Raw genomic sequence first — 24,904 nt, 5'->3', positions numbered from 1 at the left:
ATTCGCCTGAATTGAACAGGGTTACCTGTTAAGACACAATAACACGCCGAATAAATACTAATTCAGAAGTCCAACAACAAAAATCAGCGTTATATTTACAAAATTTTCACAGTGAAAATTTTGTAAATATAATGCTGTTTTTTGTTGTTTGACTTCTGAATTAGGGTTACCTGTATTATGGCAAAGTGCATGAGAGCTGTCTGCCTAAGGGGAGGAGTGGCTTTGGGGAGAACTTTTAAAGGGAACTGCCTTGTATTTATATTGTACATGAGGGGAAAAAAACCATGCAAACTCTCCTGCAGCCAGCTTGTTCACAGAGATTTGAAATTCAGCTGTACTACCAGTACTCAGTAATTCTACCCTTAGGCCTTCTCTGGGACTCACAAAGCCTAGGTCTATAAGCCGACCAGATCACTCTATAGCTGCTCATAAAACTGTTTTACACTTATGAAAATAAGAAACATGGGCTTTGAGGGCTCCTGAAAGAATAATTTGTTTAAGACTCTAAAATAGCTTAGCTGGGACGAGACACATGTTTGTATCAGAGATACATATGTTTGTATCACAGAAATGCAGGATTCTTAAAAGGAATTTTAATAAGAAACATAATTTTAAAAAATATGAATATAAATGTTGCTCATATTCTGCTTTCTATGATGATTGTAAAATAATTATAATATTTTTACTCTAAGCTAACTAAAGGTTAAGAATAATTGCTTAAACTGGATTTTGATTCAAAAGGGCTGCTTTAACTTTTTTTAATTTGTATTTGAATTATTTAAACTCTTCAGGTATTCATAGTTTGTTGAATTATTTAAATTCTAATTACTATTTAAATCTCCAAATTTTGAATAAATGTAAATGTTAATTTAACAATTCAGTTCCATCTCTTTGAAAGTGTATGTTAAAACACTGTCATGGTTGAATAAAATCAAATTTTCTGACTTGTACCAATGGTTATGAGTAAAGTAGAAAATAAGCCATAACTATTATCTTTTATCATACCAATATGTAAAATCCTGAACTGTTTTATTCAAAATCTGTTTTTATAACAAACACAAAGCACACTATTTTATTTGAGTTAAAAGTTGAAATACTGTGTGTGTGATTATGGCAAAGCCTCAAGGGCTATCTGCCTAAGGGGAGGGATGCCTTCATGGAGGACTTTCTAAAGGAAACTGGTTCGTATACACGTTACACATGGGAAAACCACATAGAGCCATGCAGCCAGCCCGTTCGCGAAATTCGAACTACCAGCAATAAGCAACTTTACCGCTTGTCCAAAAGTTGAAATAGATAAATTTTTAAATAAATATTATAACTGAGTTATATTTTACACAATGTATAATTCAATAAACAACAGGAATGTCATTTGTTCAGTCTTTTGTTTTTAAAATACTACATTGTTATTATTACTACATAACTTACTATAGTGAAACATTTGAAAGCTATTTGCTTTGGGAAAGGTTCTTTTGCAGAGTATTTTTACAAGAAAGTGATACCTGTTACACATTTTGAAAACTATGGAAATACAACCTAGCCTGCAACATGCCAAAAAATTACAGCTTACTAAAAAATTATTTGTCATTCATTTGTCTGTTTGAAGCATTTGTTCATCTTATGTAGATGGACTTTACTGCAGTGGTCTCAAACTCAAATTGCCCACAAGCTGAATGCGTGATCTGCAAACAATTGCCGGGCCCCACAATTTTTATTACTAATATAAAAAATATTTAAAATAAATTTTAAATTCTGCTTTCTAGGTACTTTTCAAAACACACTTTAATCAATAATAATACTGAGAACCTCAAATTTATATTTATTTTCCATCTGAAATCTGAAAGTTTGGCATCTGCAAGACATTTTTGTAGCTTACACTTTGTAATTCAAATAATACTGATAACTACGTGTTAAATTTTCAGACTGCCATTTATTTAAAATAGTACTCGTCACAATTTATTTAAAATAATTTAATCTATTTTAAATAAATGGCTAGCCATTTATTTAAAATAGATTATTTAATAAAAGTTTAAGTAATTATTAAAGAGATTAATTTAAACTGAAAAGAGTTAGGAAAACCTTTTCAAAGAAAAGTTTCCATGTAGGATAAAATTTGAGAATAAATAATGACAACTCAGTCTCTCTTATTTATTAAATTTTCCTTCAATGCATAAGTAAAACTACATATATTTGTACTTAAATAATTATAAACTTCTTTTATTCCTTAGAACAACCTTGATACATGATGGTATTTTGATTTTGATAAGGTTTCTAGCCTTGGAGAGAAATTATTCTAAATTATTTTTATCACAAAATTTAGATGTCCACCATCAAGAGGGTTTTTTCCTTATTAAGCTTGAAGTTTGAAAAAATGCTGTTCACATATAAATGTATTTCTGAACAAAGATATTACTCTTAGTGCAAAAATTAGCTGAACTTATTTATTTTCTGAGGAGTACAAATAAAAGTTAATGAAATCTCTATCTTCACGTATTTGAATAAAATTCATATTTCACTGTAAATTAATTAATTCAATTTATAGATTTTCTAAAGTGTTATTCACACTAGTTTTTAATTCTATTAATTCATGTTATAATTTTCTATAATTAGAATTCCCATTATTTTTTCATTAATTACTAACATGAATGATATGTTATTCACATTAGCAATTAATGAAAATAATGTGAACTTGAACTTCAAATAAATAAAAACCTTGTAATCTTTGTAATACTTGCAACAAATTCATAATTGAAATGGCTTCGCAAGATGTATAAAATTACTTCAAGGGCTTCGCAAGCTATATAAAATTACTTCACAAGCAGCAGAAACTACTGCTCTACTGCATCATTAAAAAGGGGGAAACTTTAATTTGTATACATATAATGCAAGTCTTGCTTATTCATTACTGCAAAACAGAAATAACAACTTTCTTCCTTTCAAATTTCTTTCTACTAGCATAAAAAGCCTTATACATTATATAAGAAATAAAGAGAAAATCATGAAAGGAAGCAACTCTCCAATAAACAGCATTTAAATCAAAAATAAAGCAAAATAATACAAAACAGAAACAAAAACAATTTTTAAAAATCAATAAAACACAATAAACTAATACAAAATATAAAATGCATAATTGTTGAAAATTCCTTAGTTTTCTTCAAGAAGCAGCCAAAGAATATTCAACGTAGCCACATTTCTGAATTATGGCTAGATGACTGTAAATTATTGAAATATTTCAAATTAAAAATTAATTGCTAATCAAAAGTATTTAATTAAAGCAAAATGCTTTAAAATTACAATAAAGTAAAAATTTTAAATTTTTTATTTTATTGTTTATTGTTTATCTTTTAATATTTAGAAGTTACAAAATTATTACTATACAACTGTTCATTTTAAAATTTTTGTAGCTTATTTTTTAAATATTTATTTTAGAGTCACCTCAAAGCAGATTACAGACAAGGAATTTTCAACAATTACATAATTTACACTTTTGTATCAATTTACCATGTTTTATTAATTTTGCTGAATTATGTTTGCTTCTGTTTTGTATTATTTTGTTTTGCTTTTGATCTGAATCTCTCCTATCATGATTTAATTATTTTCTCTTGATTACTCAATTTCACAGCATACTGACAATTCTAATAATATATATCATCTTAATTTGAAATTTCTCAAATTTTATTTATATACAAGACTTAGATTTTAAAATTTACAATCCAATTCAACAAATTTTAATTACAAAATCTTCTTCCTTCTGGCGTTTATTTATGGAAAACAGATTTATTAATTACCTGGAACATGAACAGAACTACTAGTTTTATTTAGCATCATTTCCCATTCCACCCAATTATATTGCACATCATCCTTATTTTCTCCCTGAATTGTTTCACATTTCCAGAATCTAAAACAAGAAAAAGTTAAAGCAAAGATGAACAATAAGTTTGAATGTCAGAAGCTTAAATATATATATATATATAAAAAACTTTCATAATTTATAGTTGTAAATTTATTAAAAGTTACTCCTCCCTCAAGAATTCTTAAGAGAAAACCAAATTTCGAAAATAAAACCAGAGAAAAATGATTACAGCATTGCCAACTGTGATGTTAGAATGAATGTAAGCAATTTTATGGATTTAAAAAAAAGATTCCCCCATTTGCAGTATACAGAACTGTAGGGTACTTCTGGTAGAGTAACTAAAATTACTGTCTTTTAGATTCTAATGGACTGAAAAGCGAGTTATCGCTTTAGTCTGAATGAATGACAAAGTCAGAAAAAGGTTAAAACTACTTTTTTTATTGAACTCTGAAACTGAACAAAAAGTACTACTTGTGCTACAGAATATAATTCCAATATTTAGAGGTATTTAAAATAATTAAAAATACAAAAAATAAGACTGGAAGTTTAAATTTCAAGTAGCATAGCTTGAGGCATACAAACTAGTCTATTTAAGTTGTCTCAAGAAATTAATGATGAATATTTCAAATTATTCAGATTCTTGGTTTATATACACATCAACTAATTTGCATTCTGGTGAGGACTACAGAAAGAAAAAAGTTCAATCATTATAACTGGTTAATTAATATAAAATTCCACAAAGAATTTTCACAATTTCAATAGAAAAAAGTATATTACCTCACATTATAATCTGAACATGCAGTACAGATAAGATAGGGAGCAAAACAAGCTGGATATATATTGGAAGAACTTAGATGGCCAGCAGCAGGAGCTGCATGTACTATTTCAACATCTTCTGGCAAAGGTAATATTTGAGTACAGACCTTTAAAAAATAAAAATTTTCCAATGAAAATAACCAAGATAATTTTTTGTAGAAATATACATTAAGTTACTTCAAATTTGCAAATTAATATTTTCTTTCAATCAAAGCCTCATATGTTTAATTTTGATAACTTTAATGAAGAATGATTAAGAAAATGCATACGTGACTATCCAACTCACATAAGGTCTCTACCAGCAAAATTCACATAAAAAAAAACATTTATTTTTTAAAAAATTTAAGCAATTAAATTTTTAAAAAATTATAAAAATGTAAAATTTCAGTAAAAAACTTGTTGTATTGCTATAGATTTTTGTAAATTTAATTTCCCAATTTAATAATATTTGGTGATATTTCATACATTCATTAGAACTTTCAACATATTTAGGGATGATTCAACTCTATTCACTACAGTTTTCAGTACAATTAACGCAGCAGAAAATATATCAAAATTTCTTTTCCAATTTGTACAGTCATCCCATTGCGAGTACAGATTTGTGAATTGTGATTTCACATATATGCATTATTTTAAATGTTTCTATTTTATTTGTACAACACTAAATTTCATTCATGTGCAACTCAATGTTCATTCATCAACACTAGCCAGAAGTTATCAACAGTTTTAAAGGATTTCTACTGATTGAAAATGAAGCCAAAGAAGTTGTAGAAACTGCAATTGGCTGCAAAGACTTTTCAGATATAGGAGAAGTCAAAGAATTAATTAAAAAGTAACGAATGAAGAACTGGATGCCACGAGGGAAAGCAGTAAAAAATGAAAAAGATGATAAAGCACCTTTAATTTACAAAAAGTTAAATTAATTGTTAAAAATGGTACAGAAGCTGTTTGATTCTGAAGTGGAGATAACTCCAAACGAAGAAAGAAAATGGCACTTTATAAACAGCATTGAAAATTACAGTGCTTATTACCACAAAACGTTAAACAGCTGCGTTAATCAATATCCCAAGCAAAAATTACCAGTTTTAGAAAAATAAATTAAAATAAAAAATTAAAAGTTTTAAAATGGATAGAATGGACTTAATAAACTGGTACTGATAATAAAATTCTTTCAGTTAATATATGTTTAATTTCTTTTCCTTTTAATTACAACAATACTTACATTTAAATTACACATACTTTCTTAATCTGAATTATACCTAACACATTTTTTTTTTCCATAAAAAGTTAATTTGTGGAACACAATTTTGCCATGCCTGCAATGTATCAATTATATAACTCCCACATTTGGCATGGTTTTCCTGTATATGAAAATATATTATTAAGACTTAGATATTATATATTAAGACTTATAGATATTATATAGACAGAAGACTTATAGATTGATATTATATAGATTGTGAAGACTTATAGATATATATTGTGAAGAAAGCCTCTATCAAAAATATCTGCTAACTTCAAAATTATCTTTATATTACAATAATTAAAGTTTTTGGTTAATAGCTAAAAATCACTGATCATGCACTAATATATTTCTACTGCATAACTATAAATGGCACAAGGAATCTTACGCTGGATTTTCCAAAAATGCTCACATTGTATAATACTTCGAAAATATCCATAAAAACAAAAATGACGTCTATAATGGAAATTTCCTGCATTTTCTTGGATTTTATGATTTTTTTTAATATTTTTAGAGTCCAGAGACTTACTTTCTTAGTTGTAACTCGAAGAGGTGAAGCTTGTGCAAATGCATAAGATGTGTCGTGAGTTAACTCAGGTGTTGGGCTTCTTGAAGATTGATTTGAATGATCACTTTCTTGAACTAGGTTACTGTCAGGAACATATGTAAAATTACACTGTTCTTGATCTGAAAATAATTAATATAAACTGCAAACTTTCATTACAAAGAAAGATGTGCATGAAAGCACATAAACACAGATGAGAAAAAGATTAAAACAACATAATAGAAATTAAACTCTAAAATCATAATTATTACAATTTTTGCATTAGCCAGTACCTGCTAATACATTATCAAAAATTACTCACCTGACTCTGATCATCTGATATTATGAGCAATCAGTAGCTATTCCAGATTCTTCTACCAAGTTTTTTTTTATTTATTTATTTTTTATTTATTTATTTATTTCAATGTCAACTTAGGAACAAATAGAGCAAGTGCATATCTGCACTGTATAGTTTTTTTAGTAGTCTTCCCATACATAAAATTATAAAAAATATTATAAAGTTCTTTGAAAAACTCATTTGTTCATGTTGTGTTAATTTTTACTGCATTTTGCAACATGTATTGACTAGATATTCTCAATTCTCAAAAAGAAAAACAACCAATTATTTTCAAACCTGTGGTATTTTGTAAAAAAAAAAAAAAAAAAAAAAAAAAAAAAAGACAATTTGTTTCAATTTGTATGCAATGAAATTATACATATTATTGGAAGATAAAGAATGAAAATATAATGCCAACAACTGTCGTATCAGATTTTTAAATAATCATTCTGAATGAACAGGGAAAAATTTATAATTTATTCAAATAAGTAAAATCATAAATAAAATAAATAGCCATAAACAACTGAAGGAAAACACAGATATTTGGTAAATTCTCATTGACATGCAAGAAATATTGTAAATTCCTGACATCACTAACAGAGCAAATTCAAAAGTGCTATTCAGCTAACTCTCAGACCTAATCTCTTCCTCATTCTCTCAGACCTGAGTAACAACTCATCTAGACTCTCAAAGCCAATTTACATGGCACAGGCGTTTGGAAGCTTTAGAAAAAACTGCTCTTAGTGTTTCAAAAACACATTTTACCAAAATTCCTAGAAAACTGCCAAGTTAGGGAGAAATGGCCAAATGTCACCAAGGCCAACTGGGAGTGTTTTTTCTCCACATATTGTGTTCTAGTTGAATTATTTTAACAATTTAACCCTTGCTGGATTCAGAATTAAAAATTCTGCAATTCAATACAAGAAATAAACATTATATACAAAAGTCGTTTCTACAATTTGAATACACACAAAATACAACCAAATGCTATTATCTAAATTCTAAAATTAAACACATAAATAAATAAGATAATGCACAAAAATCACAAAAAACAATCAAAAAATTTATATATTTACAGATATGTATAACAATAGGGACAGTCAAGAATAATAACCTGAAGCAATTTTAAATGTGACAGCCATACAATATCTAACAGAAATCAAAAGCTCTATTAAATCAATGGCTTAATATCAAAAATATATTTCATCCCCAAAAGGCACCAACAAATTACTGGCAGTGTATTGGACAGGTAAAAGTTAATAGAGATAGTACTAATAATTCTGTTCTCTTATAGCAGTCAGACACACAAAAAAGAAGAAACAGATAAATTTTAAAGCAACACATTACAGTAATATAAGTTACCTTCAGATCCACATGATGAAGCAATGACTATTTTCCACATATGCAAAATTGATTTATCTTCTTGCTTTTCAAGAATCACCAAATAGAAAGGTTCCTCAAACACTGAACTATGCCGTAAATCTACAATTGCTTGCAAGTCAGGCTGAACTAAGCTGATACTACTACCTTCTCGAGGTGTATTTTTTGCTTGGGGACTGCTATAAATTAGCTGCTCTTGAAAGACATGTAACAGTTGGGTATTTTGCCAATCCTAAAAGATAATTCCGAAATTATTTTTAAATTTTGCATTTAAAATGCTTTATAGTTTATGTCATTTATCTAGCATCAAATAAAGAGTGAATATCTGATTACCATTTCACTATATACCGTGTCCACAAACGTCCATACTCAGCCTTTCTCTTCGCAATCCTTACTCATAGACATACATTTCCATCCACAAAATTATTTTACATGGTGCAAATATTCATGATTTGGGCTTTTTTAATTTAAAAAATTCAATTTGTAAAACTTAGAAAATCTAACATTATATTCTCTGTGTTTCTCTACTTATATTTACGAAAATTTTATAGTTCTTATTAAAGTTCTAAAAGTGTGACATCTTTGCAACAAATTGGCAGAGATATTTGATATTAAAGTCAAAGATCATATTCAGAGCCCATCCACAAAGAGGCGAGATAAATGTTTGCAATTGTGCATAAATAAAATAAAACACCAGTTTAGAAAAGATTTCTGATGTTAAAGAGATTAAATAATAAGCATTTTTTATGCAGATTGTCGTGAAAAATTTTGATCAATGTGTTGTTTTCCAAAAAAGATCTTATTCACAAAATCTTACAGAATTTGTGTTATAGAAAACACATTATCTGAATAAACTAAAAATGAAAAGTATCTTCAATTCAATTAATTTTTGTACAGTTATTAGATAATTATCCTTACATGATAAAATTTCAAAAGAATATTAAACATATTTTCAATGTTTGAAAAAATGTAAGTTACTTTTTTGAGAATTTTTTCAACACACAAGTTAAACCAAAATTATAAATTAAAAGTTGCACATTAGTAAATCACAAAAGAATATGATGAATGCACTTAAAAGAGTTATATGAACCTTGACTTATCTTAATTTATTCATTAACCGATTCTTCAAGGCAAATATCCAAAATTTTGAAATTAAGTATCTTGGTCAAATTTTGTCTTTTGACTTTTACAATGAATATAAAATTTTATATTCATATAAAAATTATATAACGAATATAAAAATTTCTTAAATATAAGGACCAAGGGGACAGAATAAATGTTAGATTTCATAATTTTTATAAAATTGATTTTTTTTTTTATTTAAAAATACCAAACCATAAATATTTGCATCATTTAAAACATTTTTGTTATTGGAAGTATATGTCTATTCACAGCTGCAAATATAAACACCGGGTATGACTTTCTTAGACACAGCATGTATAAAATAATTTAGGGCACTAATACTCTTTAACAGACGAATTACCTTTATGTTTTCATACTAAGACTACCTTTATGCAAAATTATATATTTCAAATATTAATTTTACTCTCATACATTAATCAATACTAAAAAAAATATTATGCATAAAACATGTACTAATAAATTAAGTATTTACTTGAAATCTGAAAATTTCAGATCATAGTCTATGCCAATACCTTTGCATTTTGTGATATATTTTCATACGTTACAAAACTAGCCTTATACTAATTTATACAGGTATAAAATCAGTTTAGTGTTTGATTAAGACATATTTTCATAACTTTAAATAGCAGAAAATAGCCTAACTCACATGAGTAGCATCCATAATTGAATCTAATTCTATCACACAGCCTGGCCTTGAAGTTGATTGTTCGCTAACAATTTTGAATGTATCTTGCAGAGTGCTGTGACGATAGCCTAAACCTGATGAAGTGCTACTACTCTGGCTCAGGTCCTAGAATAAATTAAATGAATTAGTTACAATGAAAAACAAGAAAGCCTTTGAGATTCTACTTAAAAATACAATACTTTTATTATGCAATTAGATAAAAAAAATCTTATTTGTATTCAACCATGAGCCATATTTACAACATGCTCACATACTTTTACAAAATCCCAAGTACCTGGTTACTCAAAGAGTGTTTATTATTGTGAAAACCATGCACAGAGATCTTTCAATGCCTGAAAAACAGGTTCAAATATATTGAACATTTTTAGCATGCTTAACCTGGGATTTCTACCAGAATATTATCAATTTTCCTTTCAGTAACTCAATGCATTAAATCCTTCTCTTTGACACCGCCTTACAGCAACAGGTGTTTTTAATAAGAATTAAACATTTATTAAAAGGCTACCTGAAAATGGAACAATCTTGGAATAACATGACATGCTCTAAAATTTAGTTTAGTTTTCAGTCCACATGGATGGTAAAAGTACAAGCTTTTGTAGTTTCTCATAAATTGGATTCAAATAAAAGAAGACCAAATATCAGAAAGAGGCAGAATAATTGAAAATGTTTCTGGATGATACCAAGAAAATGTGAAATGAAGAAAAGAAATCACTTTCATAGTGAAAATGAAGATAAAACTGATTTTCAGATTTAAAGCAGTGATCATGACACTGAATGGTGTCCGCCAATAACATCGCGGAGAAAACGTCGTGCTACAAAACATCGTGGGAGAAAACATCGCAAAGAGAAAATATCACAGTTCTAGAACATCGTGGTACAAAATATCGTAGTCGAAAATAAAGCGGTTCAAAAACTTCGCAGTTTAAAAACATCGTCGTTGAAAATATCGCGGTAAAAAATAAAGTATCGACAAATCATCGCAGGACGATAACATCGCAGACCTGCTTTTTTCGGGCTTTGATACTTGGAAATGGATATTCCCATAATGATTTGTGAGTGCAAGAGGGAAAAAAGATAATTTTTACTTTCATATTTTTTATTAACTAATAAATTTTTGCTGAAAAAGTAAGAAGGAGACTTAATACTTAAGAATAAACTGAAGCAGAACAAGAAATAATTTTCATTATAAGAGTATTAGATTGACAAAAGTGAAGAAAATAATCTCATAACTAGCAATTTTTTATAGCTAAGGTCATGCAGTTACGTAGCTTCCTTTTTCTAAACATTTTTAGATTATACTTTTAATGAAAAATTACCAGTAAAAACTGTATAAAAAAGGATTTATTAATGATCTTTGTTAGTGAACTATGTCGGTTTAAAATTCTATTAAGTGCTATAAGTGCCTTAATTTTTTATGTTTAAATTTCCTTCTTACTTTTTCAGCAAAAATTTATTAGTTAATAAAAAATATGAAAGTAAAGATTATCCTTATTTCCATCTTGCGCTCATAAATCATTAAGGAAATATCCATTTACAATTATTAAAGCCTTAAAAAAGCATGTCTGTGATGTTATCGCCATGCGATGATTTGTAGATACTTTATTTTTTACCGCGATATTTTTGACGACGATGTTTTTAAACTGCGAAATTTTTTAACCGCTTTATTTTGGACGACGATGTTTTGTATCACGATGTTTTAGAACCGCGATGTATTCTCTTTGCGATGTTTTCTCCCACGATGTTTTGTATCACGACGTTTTCGCCTTGCATTGTTTTCTCCGCGATGTTTTTGCCGCGATATTTTCGGCTGTAACCCACTGAATTTAAACCCCAAAAATACCAAAGCATCAACCAAACATTTTAGCACTTAACAGACTATTAACACTTATAATGTAATAACAAAAATAAGGATGGGGGAGGTTGGAAAAAAAAATAATTTAACCCAAAAGTCAGGATTAATGTATCATCACATTAATGTAATGTAACATCATCACTGAAACCTGCTGCCTTGGCTATAACAGATACACATAACTGCTGAGGACTGTTCACTGATTTCTCTATGGCAAAGATGTTGTTTTACGAGTATAGTAGATTCCAACCTAAATGGGTGCTTAGCCTCACTTAATCTGTGGTGCAATTGTCTGAACAATGGATGACTTGGCAGACATCTGCTTGGGAAGCACTCTCAGTACATGCATCTCGTTGCTTTTCCATTTCCATCAATGGCTCCATAAATGTAATGCATATCAGCCATTTCCTTGTTACAGAACCAACGCATCCTTCTCCTGCATCTTTCTTGCCTGAAATGATACTGTTTTTCAATATGCATGAGAACACCACCCTCTGCAGTGGCTGGTCTGAGTTTTCAATACAACTTCCTATATAAAACTTATTCATCATGCTCTTTGATATAAACACCATGATAAAAAAAAAGTCTGTAAATGACCTTCTGGTAAACCTTGTACTTACTACTCAATACATGCCTTCTAACAGGCTAGTAAATAATGTTCCAAATATAAGTAAAATTGCATATATATTGTGGGGTATCAGGTATTAACTCCTTTTGCTGCTGCTGTCTCATGGCGTCATCTCTTAGTGACGGTAATAATTACACCACAGTGCTATTAAGGATTATTACAAAGATAACAGACTATAAAATTAATATTATTATCATATAAAATACAAAAATTTGACAGTATACAAATTATCATTAGTGACAGTTGAAACCATCCATCTTTTTACTTTAATAATTTATGACTTAAAACAAAATAATTCTATGTTCTAAAAATTTTTAAGGAATATTCATATACAGTACAAAGTCTGAGATCTAGACTCATCAGAACTTCGGCAATTCTGCATTTGGGATTTTTCCAGATATTAGATCATCAGTTTAAATCTAGTAAGATGGCATGTAGAAATTATAAAATTAACTATATTAAATCCTGATTTATGAAGTAATGAAGCATTTATGATCTAAATGGTGTCAAAATTTACAAAAAAAAAAAAAAAAAAAAAAAAAAAAGGCTTAATATTTAGTTGTTAAACATTTCTTTCAATGTTAGTTGGTTAAGTTGCTTCGTTTTTTTGCGCTAATACTTTCTCTTTAATTCTATACACAGACACAATTTCTTGTTCAGTACAAAGTTCCATTTATGTTCAAGTCCTGTAATGTGTCGCGAATTCTGACTAACTTGTCAATTGAATTTTTTTTGTTTTCAATAACCTCTCTGTCACTTTATTCGCTATCGGTAGTGGTATTTTCTGGATTTAGAACCATATTACAGATTTCATTGTCTGTTAACTGACTGATGATTGGGGCATTGTCATCGCAATGAAAACTTCTCTTATAGCACCTTCATTTGTTACTGCTTCTTTCTTTACAAAATCCATTAAATGGAAAATTTCACCTTTGGTTTGAAACATCCAAAAACCTTCAAATTCGCAGCTATTATCTTCATCATCCTCACCATGAAATATGGTAGCTGGCCATAAATTATGCCAAGCATTTTTTAAAGTATCTGGAGACACATCCTCCCACAATCTTGGGATGCTATGCTCCACACAGCTGATTTTATGTCAAAATATTTAAAACATTCTTGAACAGTCTTGCCATAATTCAAGAAATTTAACATGGATTTTAAAAATGCTATTTTATATATGCATTTCAGCATGCACCCTATTAAATATCCATAGGCTGAATGATGGACGTACGATTTGGAGGAAAGAATAATACAGGTACATTATCTTTCTCTAAGACTTTGAGTCGAACAGTTGACTACAATCAGGTCAATTTTTGCGTCATCAGGTAAACCAATCGAATTCAAATGTTGCCGAGCCTTGGCTATGAAACGATTTTCAAACCAATCATTCATAAATGCTTGTGTCATCCATGCTCTTTTATTTTCATGATATATAATGGGGAAATTCTTTACTCCTTTAACCCCTTGGCCTACACGATATCTGCCAATTGCGCGAGCTATAGTAAACAAGAAAGTCAGTCGCATGAAGTGCTATTCAACTGTTCAGCCATGTACCTGAACAGGCACATAATGTATAATTTCAGTGTAGTGAAAGGAATTTTGAAATAATAAACAATGTTTAGGTACAAATAGTAATTTTAACACATCTAGAGTGTAATCATAATCAATTGATCAGTTAACAAAAAGAATTGCATGATGGGTATAAGAGTTTGGCATGATGGGTATAAGAGTTTTTTTAAGTCTTCATACAAAATTATATTTGAAACATATGAACATAACGAAGCTTTACGGGGAACTAAAGTAACAGATCATCCAGTTTCATCAGAAACAACTGAAAAAAAAAAAAATACTGATGTTACAATCAAAGGAAAAATATTCAATATAGAATAACTCCAATCGCTTGTTCTAATAATAATACACGACATTTTATGCACAAACTCCTCACCACTAGTCAGACTCGTGGCTTTTGTTTATAACACAAATTCTTTACCATGAGTCAGACTCGTGGCTTTTGTTAATGGCACAAATTCTTTACAACGAGTCAGATTTGTGGCTTTTGTTAATGGCACAAATTCTTTACCATGAGTCAGGCTTGTGGCTATAGGCCAAAGAGTTAAATACTCGAGCTCGTATATTTTTTCAGATTACAAAAAGTTCACACACTCGTGCATTTCTACAACATTTGCACATGTTAAAATTGTTAGTTTTACTTTGGAATCTTTCACATAATATGGAGTTTTTTCTGTAGAGGTTGCCAAGGTATTTCGCAGTACATATTGCCAGAAAAGACCAGTCTCATCAGCGTTGTAAATTTGTTCTAGAGATAACGTTTCACTATTAATGAGTTCAATGAATTAATCTGCAAATAGTTCAGCAGCTTCAGTTATAAGCTGAAACCTTTTCACCTGAAAGATTTAATTGCCTTACAGCATGGCGATTTTTAAATTGGTTAACCAACCTGTCGAATATATACACTCAATTTTTAAGTTAATTTCTTCATGGAATATTTTGGCTTGAGCTATTAGCACTGTATCCGTCAATGGCATGCCCTCGCTGCAACGCTGTTCTGACCCATTCTATGTTCACTTTGTCATGATTGTCATGTCTAGCACAACGAATAATTTTTCTGTTATTCATTGCGAGTGGGGTGTCGGAATCACAAAACATTTTTTTTTTAAATATTTTTTCTGCTTTCTTATGTCATATATATTTCAATGCCATACTCTTCAGATAATTTTGAGACAGATACACCTTTATCCATTTTTTGTAGTAATTCCACTTTTTGTTCAATGGACATCAAAACATCTTTCATTTTGTAAATCTTTTTGCAGCTCCAGAATTAGAAACTGTTTTCAATGTAATCGAAAGTTCAAACTTTCATTTTCATAAAATTGCTGTAATAATAACAGCCTGCAAAAAATAATAAGCTAGATCAAATCAGAAAGTTAAGGAACAGGTAAATCTCCTGTATTAACTGAAATTCCTTGGAATCAATACAGTATAATTATAGCCTAGCTTAATAATGTCTGCTACACATTATTGGCTATATATCATAAGATTCACGAAGAAAGACAAGTTCTGCTCAGTTTTGTCTTGCTTCTATGGCACATTTATACAATTAAGTCTGAATTGTACTAATTCAGTTATTTATTATAGTCTATTTTTTGCAAATGCTTAAGCCTTAGCTGAGTCCTGAATAAATAAATCTGCACTTGAGGCTTATCGAGGGTCAGTGCTAGATATTTTACCACCTGATGCAGTCTCTGGGGGGTCCTAAATTCTATTATAATGTGCCTCCTCAAGTTCTAAATTTTTGCTGCCCCTAAATTTTGGGTCCCAGTGCTTTCCATAAATCCTAAAAATTTTGTAATCTCTTAATTGTGTTGCTCAATGCTTGATCAATGTACTCATGGTAAAGAATTTGTGCTAATTTGAGGGGGAATATTGAAAATTGTAAGAGATGAGAGATATTTTAATTGTTAAAATTTTCTTCCAAAAATTTTAGTTAAAAATTACTGGAAATTTTTTTTTCAGCTTAAAATCATTTTGTCTTACAAAACCATTTAATAATATTCATAAAAAGCAGATGCAAGTTCTTAAATAAAAAAATAATTCAAAAGGTACTGAGTCCCCTTGTTGCGTTGAAGCCAGTCTTTAGTTTTAATGTGAACGGTATTTCTGGAATACCCAGCATCAGATAACCTTGTTTGTACTTATTTACAAATTTCCGTATTTTGTCCAGTTATATATAATTTTGTGAATGATATTGCATCCACAGATATCTATCTACCAACACGACTGTTTCGCTGACAGTCCAGCGAGCAGTCAGTTGCACGTCAGCCAAGCTGTTTGTTAAAATTAAGTGAACCGTGCTATCGCACAGTGCATTATGGTAAATATCCCCATTTTCTGCTCCCCAGAGGTAGGAATGTTCTACCAAATTCTACCTCCAATTTGGAGATGCTTGTTCGCTGTGTGAATGGGACACGTTGAAAGAACCAGTTTTCGCTGCCAGTCGAATCTGCTCTTGTACACAGGGCTTACGTAGAATGTTTATTTGAGATGTATGCTAAGCAGAATGAGATATTTTATTTAGTGCCATAGTGAAATTAAGAACCTGAACTTTCCACATATTTTAATATGGGGGGAAAAAAAACAAATGTGCATGTGTAAAGCATACTAAAAAAAAAAAAAAGATTGTTGGCGGTTTTGAGGTCTGGATTTTAGATCATTCCTGATATTGGACGTCCAGATCTCAGACTTTGTACTGTATTTTTATTTATACAGCATAATTATATCAAATGTACTACCAGCTCACTTTTGTAAATCATTACCCTTAAGGAACATGCAATAGAATTCTGATAATCTGCACACTTTAAAACCAAGGGAGAGCACAGATCACAGAATTCTGTAGACTTATAAGTCATTTTTTTTAGTTTTGCTTATATTTTTCTTTTTGTAATTTTGACATAATTTGGGTTGTTTGCACACAAATAGACAACCAAAATATAATCCTACCTTAATCCCGATTTATTGAACACTGCAAAAAAGCTATTATATTTTTTGGTACTTACATATCATCCTGTCAACCGTAAAGTTGTTGCCAAGCAGCATGATTTAGCGCTAATTACGGATAACATAATGTAACAACATACTCATAACATCAGCGCTTTTATTTAATGTAAACCCTTTTGATTCTTGATAAACTACCTTCTATTTTTACTGTATTTTCCCTAGCATTTTGAAGGGAAAAAAAAAGATTAAAATTTGAGATCTGTCTTCCACAGAATGTAGCAAGCAGCTTATTATTTTCGAAGTTACAGTATCTTACTATCAAAAAGGTGTGAATTAATAAGCACAATAAGATAGGTGAACATGGCTGACAAAATGGTAACAGATTGGAACAATCACCCGTGGAAAGTCTGTACTCATAACATTCTAAAATACAGCTTCCAGTAAAATCAGAAAAACTAGCCCCCACCCCCACCCAAAAAAAAGGGGGGGAAGAAAGGAAAAAAAATCAACAAAAGCATTTTTACTAATGCATATTAGAAGAAAATGCCATTATAACCGACACACAGAATTTTCTGAATTCAAATTTTGTTTATTCCTATCAAAAAATACAGGCATTTGCAGATTATCAGAATTCTATAGTATAACAAAATTTCTCACCTGCACATCATTTCGTCGAGAAGAACGAGAAATTTCTGCAAGTAAATTCCTTGCATCTATAACAGCCTGATAGATTCTCAATTGATGGCCATCAGAAGCCACAAAACAAGCACTTGGTGAATTAGAAATACTTCCTTGTGTTGTACTGTTAAAGAAGAAACATAAAAATAGTAAGAAAAGGAAATGCTGTGTATTCAACACTTCAAAGTTCCAAAACATTCTACAATTCTATTTATACAGATAAACCATTTAGTATTAAATATCTTTTTCATATTTACTAAAATAAACAGAAGCTTCACTCAGTAGCTAAATAAAATTTTAAGATTAATAGCACACAATACTCAAAAATTTAAAAGCAATGTCAAGTTTAAGACTTATAAAGAACATTCTCAAAATTTAAAGACAAATTTCTTTTTTCATGGTAATAATAGTCATGCAATCAAAAGGAGATAATACATAACTAAAACTTTTCTAATGCAAAAAAGTAATAATTTTAACCGCAAGTATGAAATAAAGTTGCACACATCAATTTCCTTCTATTTTTCTAAAAGCAGTCACAGATGATGCATATGTATCATATGGTTTAAAAAGAATAAAATGCTTAAATAATATGAAGTTTAACATTTTGAATTAATAACAGTCAAAAATGCAAAAGCAGATTAAAACTTTTGAACATTTCCCACAAATCTAGCATTACATACTGAAAACAGCATTTCTAAAGACAATGACCCACTTTACTACTACTACTATTCTTAACTGACCCTAGAATCTAATAAAGAAAGGGTATGGTTTTACTTCTGCCAACATCCTTTATCTATTCATATAATTCTCAATGCCTCAGAATATTGCCTATGCATTTTTTTGTTTACTTTCATAAGCAATATTAAAAATGCACCAAGAGTTAATTTTAATAAGAGAATCATAAATATATAACTTGCCTTGGTAGCAAAGTAGGAATCCATGCTACATTGGCAAAAGCTGCTGTTTCTAAGGAATTGATCCTGGCTAGTTCTGTGACTCCTCCAGATTTAGAAAGTGGACCTACTGGATCAACCTTCCATAGAATTAGCTCACTACAGAACCCCAAATTAAATCCAACTGGCAAGCTAGTTATGCAACAACATGGGCTATTAGGAACAGATGGACTTGAAGTACCTGAGGAGCTTTGGATCTTATCAGGCAAGTTATGATGAGATGTTGTCAGTAACAGAGGAAGTACAGGATGGCATGTAATATCATTAATTCGGAATCTGTGACCACAAACACGGGTTGAATGCCCTATACTTAATACCTGTAATGAATTGTGAGAATATTAATTATGTCATTAAATTAATTATATATTATTATTAATTATGTCTACATTAAAAATAATAATCATCATCTGAAATAACAGTGCTGCAATCATATATTTTATAGAATAATATCACAAATGCATATCTACCTAACTTTAAGAGTTTTTCATTATTTTTTTAAAACTGCTTTCAGTTTTACAATGTTATGCCCTACATTCATTTTTTATGAATTTTACAAGTTTTGAATATAGGTGCAAAAATTTTTCCCAGTTTAACAATTTGTCACAATTTACATGCATACCTTTGGCAGACATTCTGGTTGCCCTTATAATTCATCCTCTTTACTACATCAATGACTTTTTTTTTTTTTTTTTTTTTTTTTTTTTTTTTTTTTTGAATATAAATTCTTTAACTGTGTTTCATTTGACTTTAAAGAAAATTTGTGCAGAAAAAAAATTTACTATGGTGATTTGTAAATTGTGTGATCATTTTTACTTCCTTGTACGAAATAAAGGAAGTATTGTAATCACAAAAAATTCTGGGTACCATATTTGACTGAAAATATCCATTTAGACCACTATGGAATGCAATTTATCCATATTTTTTGCATAACATTGTAAGGATCTTAAGTTTTACTAACGTTTATTTTTATTTTAAATCTTTACTATCACTTCTTATTTTCTACTTCCGTCAGAGTTAAAAGCGTTAACTTATTTATGCAAAATTTGTCTGGCGAACGCCAAGTACTTAAGTTGTGGCTTTTTGCCAAGCGAGAGAGAGGAAGGAGTTAGTCGAAGCAGGCCGCTTGCCTTAGAAGTTTTACTCGGTTGCTGTTTGCCTTCCAGGCCAGAGGTTTAATCCTCGTGATAATTTTTAAACGTATTGTAGTGTTAACAGTTCTCTGTACTACATACGGCTTCCTGTTAATATCCGGCCAATCTCACACGTAGGCCCTTGTTGATTATTCCAAATTTAAGTTAGAGTTTAGTTATATTTTTATATTCTTACGTTCAGACCACAAGTAGTTGGTCTCTGTATTCCGAAGTACGGAAATTATTGTAAAGAGTGGAAAATAAAGGGTTTTGTATACCCTTCCTGTGTATCTTGTCTACTTCCCACAGTTATTGAACATAGCTTTAGTAAGCTCCCTATTCCGAGTCAGGTCTGTGCATGTTCCTAAAGAAAGTAAGACGGAACATTGAACCTGATAGTGGCGCCCAACGAAGAAGAATAACCATGGCCGAGTTTCAAGAACCTGTGCTGCCTGCAGAAGCGGCTCAGAATCCAGAAATGCCAGCTGCCGCCCTGGAAGGATTTGGTTACATCGTCCAGACCATGCGCGCTTCGATGAAACCAGAAGCAACATTTAATGGAAACTCACCGGTAACCAGTTTTTTCGAAAAATTGGATGACCATTTCATTCTCTACCCCATGCACGAGTTTCAAAAAGTTACCTTAGCTACCAGCGCTTTGAGGGGCCAAGCGCTTAACTGGTTCAAATGTATAGGCAGAAGTCTCTTGGGTCAAGCAGGAAGTCCCACCTATACTTACGAAAATTTCAAGACTGCCCTAGTAAAAGCCTTCCCTGTCGTAAGGGATTGTGCGAAATTAGAAATGGAACTTTTCGGCATATATCAGCAAACAATCGAAAATCTCTCAAGCTTTATTTTAAGAAAAATTGACGTCTTCAAACTCTTGTATGGAAACCGTCCGGATCCTGAGATAATTCAAGTGATTTTGCCGAGGTTACTTCCCCAAGTGCAAGACTTTATTGAATTAAGAAATCCGACTACACTGGAAAAGTTATTTGAGCTAGCAATCCAGTTTGAAAGTAGAAGAATGGCGGACATTGAAAGAAAACGCCAATATCAACAATGAAACCAATTTGGTGCACCAAGACCGCAGCAAAGTCAAGCACACGGCTACGGAAGCAAAGCAAATCAGTGGGCAAGGAAACCCGAGCATTCAAAAACAGCCGGCGAACGTCGACAGTTCAATATCAATCCAGGAAAAAAGTCTCAAGGCCAGTGGAAAAAGAAGGAAAGCATGGAAATGAAAAATGATTTAAACTAAAACGGATTTCTGCTGACAGGAGGGTGTGGAAATCTGAAGGCCAAGAAAACCCCTCTTCCTTCAAGTTAAATACAGTAATGGTGAAAAATTTGACTCTTCCGAAGATTGAAGTGTTGGTGAATAATATCCTAGCCACCGCACTCCTGGATACAGGCGCGCAGTGTTCCTGTGTGGCAGAAGATTTTTTTAGGAAGTATTTTCGGAAATACCGCATATATAATTCGGATAATACGACAGTGTTAGCGGCGCAAGGAGAAAGATGTAAGTGCATAGGTAAATTACCGCTATACATCCGTATCAAGGACGAACAAGTAAAAGTTATGTTTTTTATAGTAAAGAATCTGCAAGCACATATTATCTTAGGAATAGATTTTCTTTCAGAGGCACAAGCAACGCTGGATTTTAATGAAGCGTCCTTTAAGCTGACGATGAAACCAGTTCGAGAAGAAAAGGCTGAACCGCCGATGTTAAACCTTGACCACCTGCCTAATGAAGAGCAACGAAGAATCCGACAAGTGGTAAGTGAATTTGCTTCGTTATTTAGTGATATTCCAGGATTTACTCAGGTTACTAACCACAGTATTGACACCGGAGATTCAATGCCAGTTCGCCACAAAGCATACCAATATGATAAGAATAAGGAAAAAATTATAGAATGGCATATCACCGATATGCTACGTAAAAAGATCATAACGCCCATCTCAAGTAGTTATGCTAGCCCGGTGGTTTTATGTAAGAAAAATAATGACTATTCATTGACACATCCAAAAAGGTGGCGATTCGCGATTGACTACCGTAAATTAAACTCCATAACTAAATATCCGGTATATCCATTACCTATTATTGAAGAAATTCTAAGGAACATAACATCGACCAAATATATGACGACTTTAGACTTAACGACTGGTTATTTTCAAATAGGGGTTAGGCCTGAGGACGTGCCTAAGACTGCTTTTATAACCAAGTCTGGCACTTATGCATTTCTGCGGCAACATTTCAGCGATGTATGGACATTGTGTTAAGGCCTGTTCTTGGAAAGTCCAACATTTATCTATTTAGGCGATATCATTATTACTAGTGATAATCTCGACCAACATGTACAGGATTTAAGACAGGTGTTTTCTTTATTAAATGAGGCCGGTCTAAAAGTTAATGTCGAAAAGTGCAAATTTGCAGCCCCTGAATTAAAATATTTAGGTTACAAAATATCTCAGAAAGGAATCGAGACAGACGAATCAAAAATAATTGCTGTACAAAAGTATCCGACTCCAAACACGGCGAAGAAGCTCTCTTCTTTTCTAGGACTTTGTTCATATTATAGGTCCTTTATAAAAGATTTTGCAGCTATTACTGAACCATTGTTAAAATTAAAAAGGAAAAAGGCAAGATTCTCGTGGACGGCCGAAGCCAATAGTGCGTTCGAAAAATTAAAGCAAGCATTAACGCAAGCCCGTGTTGAAATTTCCTGAAAAGGATGAGAATTTAGAAATTTCAGCGGATGCTTCGGATTATGCGGTAGGAGCGGTACTTTCGCAAAATCAGCAGCCTGTGGCATTTTTTAGCCGAACTTTAAATCAAACACAAAGAAACTATTCCGTGACCGAGAGAGAGGCACTTGCAGTTCTGTTAGCAGTGTAAAAGTTCCGAGTCTATTTTGGAAAGGCGCCAATAACAGTGTACTCTGATCATGCGGTGGTAACTAGATTGTACTCAGGGAAAAACTTATCCCCAAGGTTAATAAGATGGGCACTCAAGCTACAAGAATATAATCTGGTAATCAAGCATACCCCCGGAAAGGAAAATATCGTAGCAGATGCCCTATCCAGAATTAAAATAGATGAAGAAGGTAATACTGTAAAGGTGGCAATGCTCACAGCATGTACAATAAATTCCCGAGAAACTGTAATAACCGAACTGGGTAAGGATCCTGAGTTTGGAAGCATTTATGAGTATTTAAAGGATCCTGAAAATTTTAGCCACCAAGATATTGTGGCGATAAGAAATAGGGCAGCCCATTACGAACTAATAGATGGTCTATTATTTTATACAAAAACTATGAATTCCAACAACGAATTTCGACCTGTTATCTCAGCTAGTCTTAGATTAAATATCCTGCAGGAGTTACACGACAGCCCTTTAGCTTCTCATGCTGGTATTTGAAAAACTATCCAATGCGTACGTGAGGCAGTCTATTTTCCTGAACTGCAAAAGTTAACAAGGGCGTATGTCCAGTCCTGCCCAACATGTCAAGCAGTTAATTATATTAATTTCCGCCCAGCCGGGTTTCTAAATAGTATTAAATCCGAATTTCCAAATGAAATAATTGGCATCGATTTATTGGGCCCTTTCCCAAAAAGTCAGTTAAATAAAAGTCGCTATCTCCTTGTTATGGTTGATCATTTTAGTAAGCGGACCGAAATTGTTCCCTTAAAACGACCCTCCGCGAAATTAGTTACTGATTCTATTTTAAATAAATATATTTTAAAATATGGGGAGCCCCTAAAAGTTATATCGGATAATGGTCCTCAATTTGTAAGTAATGTATTTGAAGACGTGCCAAAAACTGGGCATACGTCATTTAAAAATGGTCCCGTATCGGCCGCAATCAAATATATCGGAACGGGTCAATAGAAATATAGTGAAAATTATCCGTAGTTATGTTAAAAATTTTCATAAAAGCTGGGATAACTATGTCAATGAATTTGCTTTCGCCCTTAGGACCGCAAAACATGATATAATGGGCAAAACTCCTGCTGAGTTATTTTTAGGCAGAAAGATTATAACGCCGTTAGATAAATTATGTGCAACAAAGAGCCCCAGAATTTAAAATGGGTGATATAGAAAAATTAATTAAAGAAGCAAAAAAGAATACTGAAGTAGCACAGAGAAAACAGAAGCTTTATTATGATATGAAACGACGAAAATAACTAGGGGATGTATAAGTAGGGGATGAAGTGTTAAAAATTAAGCATTCACTTTCTTCAGCACCAGAAGATAAAACTGCCAAATTTTTTCCACGATTTGAAGGACCATATGTCATAGAAAAAATAACTCACGCTGTAGTGGTGTTAAAAGCCAGAAATGGTGAAACATGCTCCGCAAACATTGATCAAATAAAACCCTACTATGATCGTAATAAAATGCAAATTTTCAAAGATCTTTTGCAGGATCCGGCACGGCAGACACGGCAGGCACAAGCTCCAGAGGTGGAACAAAGTCAAGCACAAGGACAAGCCATTAAGAGGCAGGAGCAATTGAAAAGAAAGTTTCCCCGTTGGAAAATTGAAGGTAACAAGAAAAAGAAGCCGTTCCACCCTCCAGAAAAGAGAGCTCACGAACACCCCCAGAATGAAGAAGGGAGAAGTACGACGAATCCAAAGAAAGCCAGGAGAAATAACGGCAACTATAACCCGGCTCCCAAACGGAAGATCAACTCATCGGACAGGACTCTCCGCAGCAAATGTCGCCGAACTGCGGAAGAGCCACTAGCGGCGGAGGAAAAGATACAAGGAAAATTTGAACGGCCAGCAACGAGGTCCAAGCAGGAACGAGAAAGAAGTGTCCCAGTTCCGCCAAGACCAGCTGCCATCAAACGGCCAAGACCACAGGCAGAGGCGAAAAAGAAGGTATTCAAGGGTGACCGAACTGGAGGGAAAAGAAAGCTTCTAGAGGAAGAAACTGAAGGGCGAGCCCGCACAAGTAGGAGGATAAATCAAACGAGAATCTGCGCTAACTTCCAGGACTGGGCTCAGAAAAGGATGTCCGAATATCACAAAGATAAGTAAAATTTTATGTTACTTTGCAAACTTAAGTTAATCTTTCATTCTTACTGCAAGTGGCAGATTTCAAGAAGTTTTACGTCATGCGAGGTCTACCTTTATCGCCA

The 24,904-nt window shown here is 31.8% G+C and overlaps 1 protein-coding gene across 4 annotated transcripts in view; it reads right to left on the bottom strand.

Annotated features, from left to right (window-relative positions):
- Rbcn-3A (rabconnectin-3 alpha) overlaps positions 1 to 24,904 on the bottom strand; it is a 266,480-nt gene that overhangs the window by 156,541 nt on the left and 85,035 nt on the right. For all 4 annotated transcript variants that reach the window (XM_085810399.1, XM_085810400.1, XM_085810401.1 and 1 more), the window contains exons 15-21: positions 18,592 to 18,944; positions 17,654 to 17,798; positions 9,963 to 10,106; positions 8,156 to 8,405; positions 6,442 to 6,599; positions 4,631 to 4,776; positions 3,789 to 3,898 (exon numbers count right to left, since the gene is read on the bottom strand). In XM_085810399.1, the coding sequence (XP_085666525.1) occupies positions 3,789 to 3,898; positions 4,631 to 4,776; positions 6,442 to 6,599; positions 8,156 to 8,405; positions 9,963 to 10,106; positions 17,654 to 17,798; positions 18,592 to 18,944 (1,306 nt within the window). The remainder of the gene's footprint in view (positions 1 to 3,788; positions 3,899 to 4,630; positions 4,777 to 6,441; positions 6,600 to 8,155; positions 8,406 to 9,962; positions 10,107 to 17,653; positions 17,799 to 18,591; positions 18,945 to 24,904) is intronic.

This window comes from Stegodyphus dumicola, chromosome 2, assembly GCF_044657685.1.
Source record: "Stegodyphus dumicola isolate Sdum_Otavi_A_Nest chromosome 2, ASM4465768v1".
Taxonomy (NCBI): domain Eukaryota; kingdom Metazoa; phylum Arthropoda; class Arachnida; order Araneae; family Eresidae; genus Stegodyphus; species Stegodyphus dumicola.
Note: the sequence above shows the minus strand (reverse complement) of the source record. Positions and strands in the feature narration are given on the sequence as shown.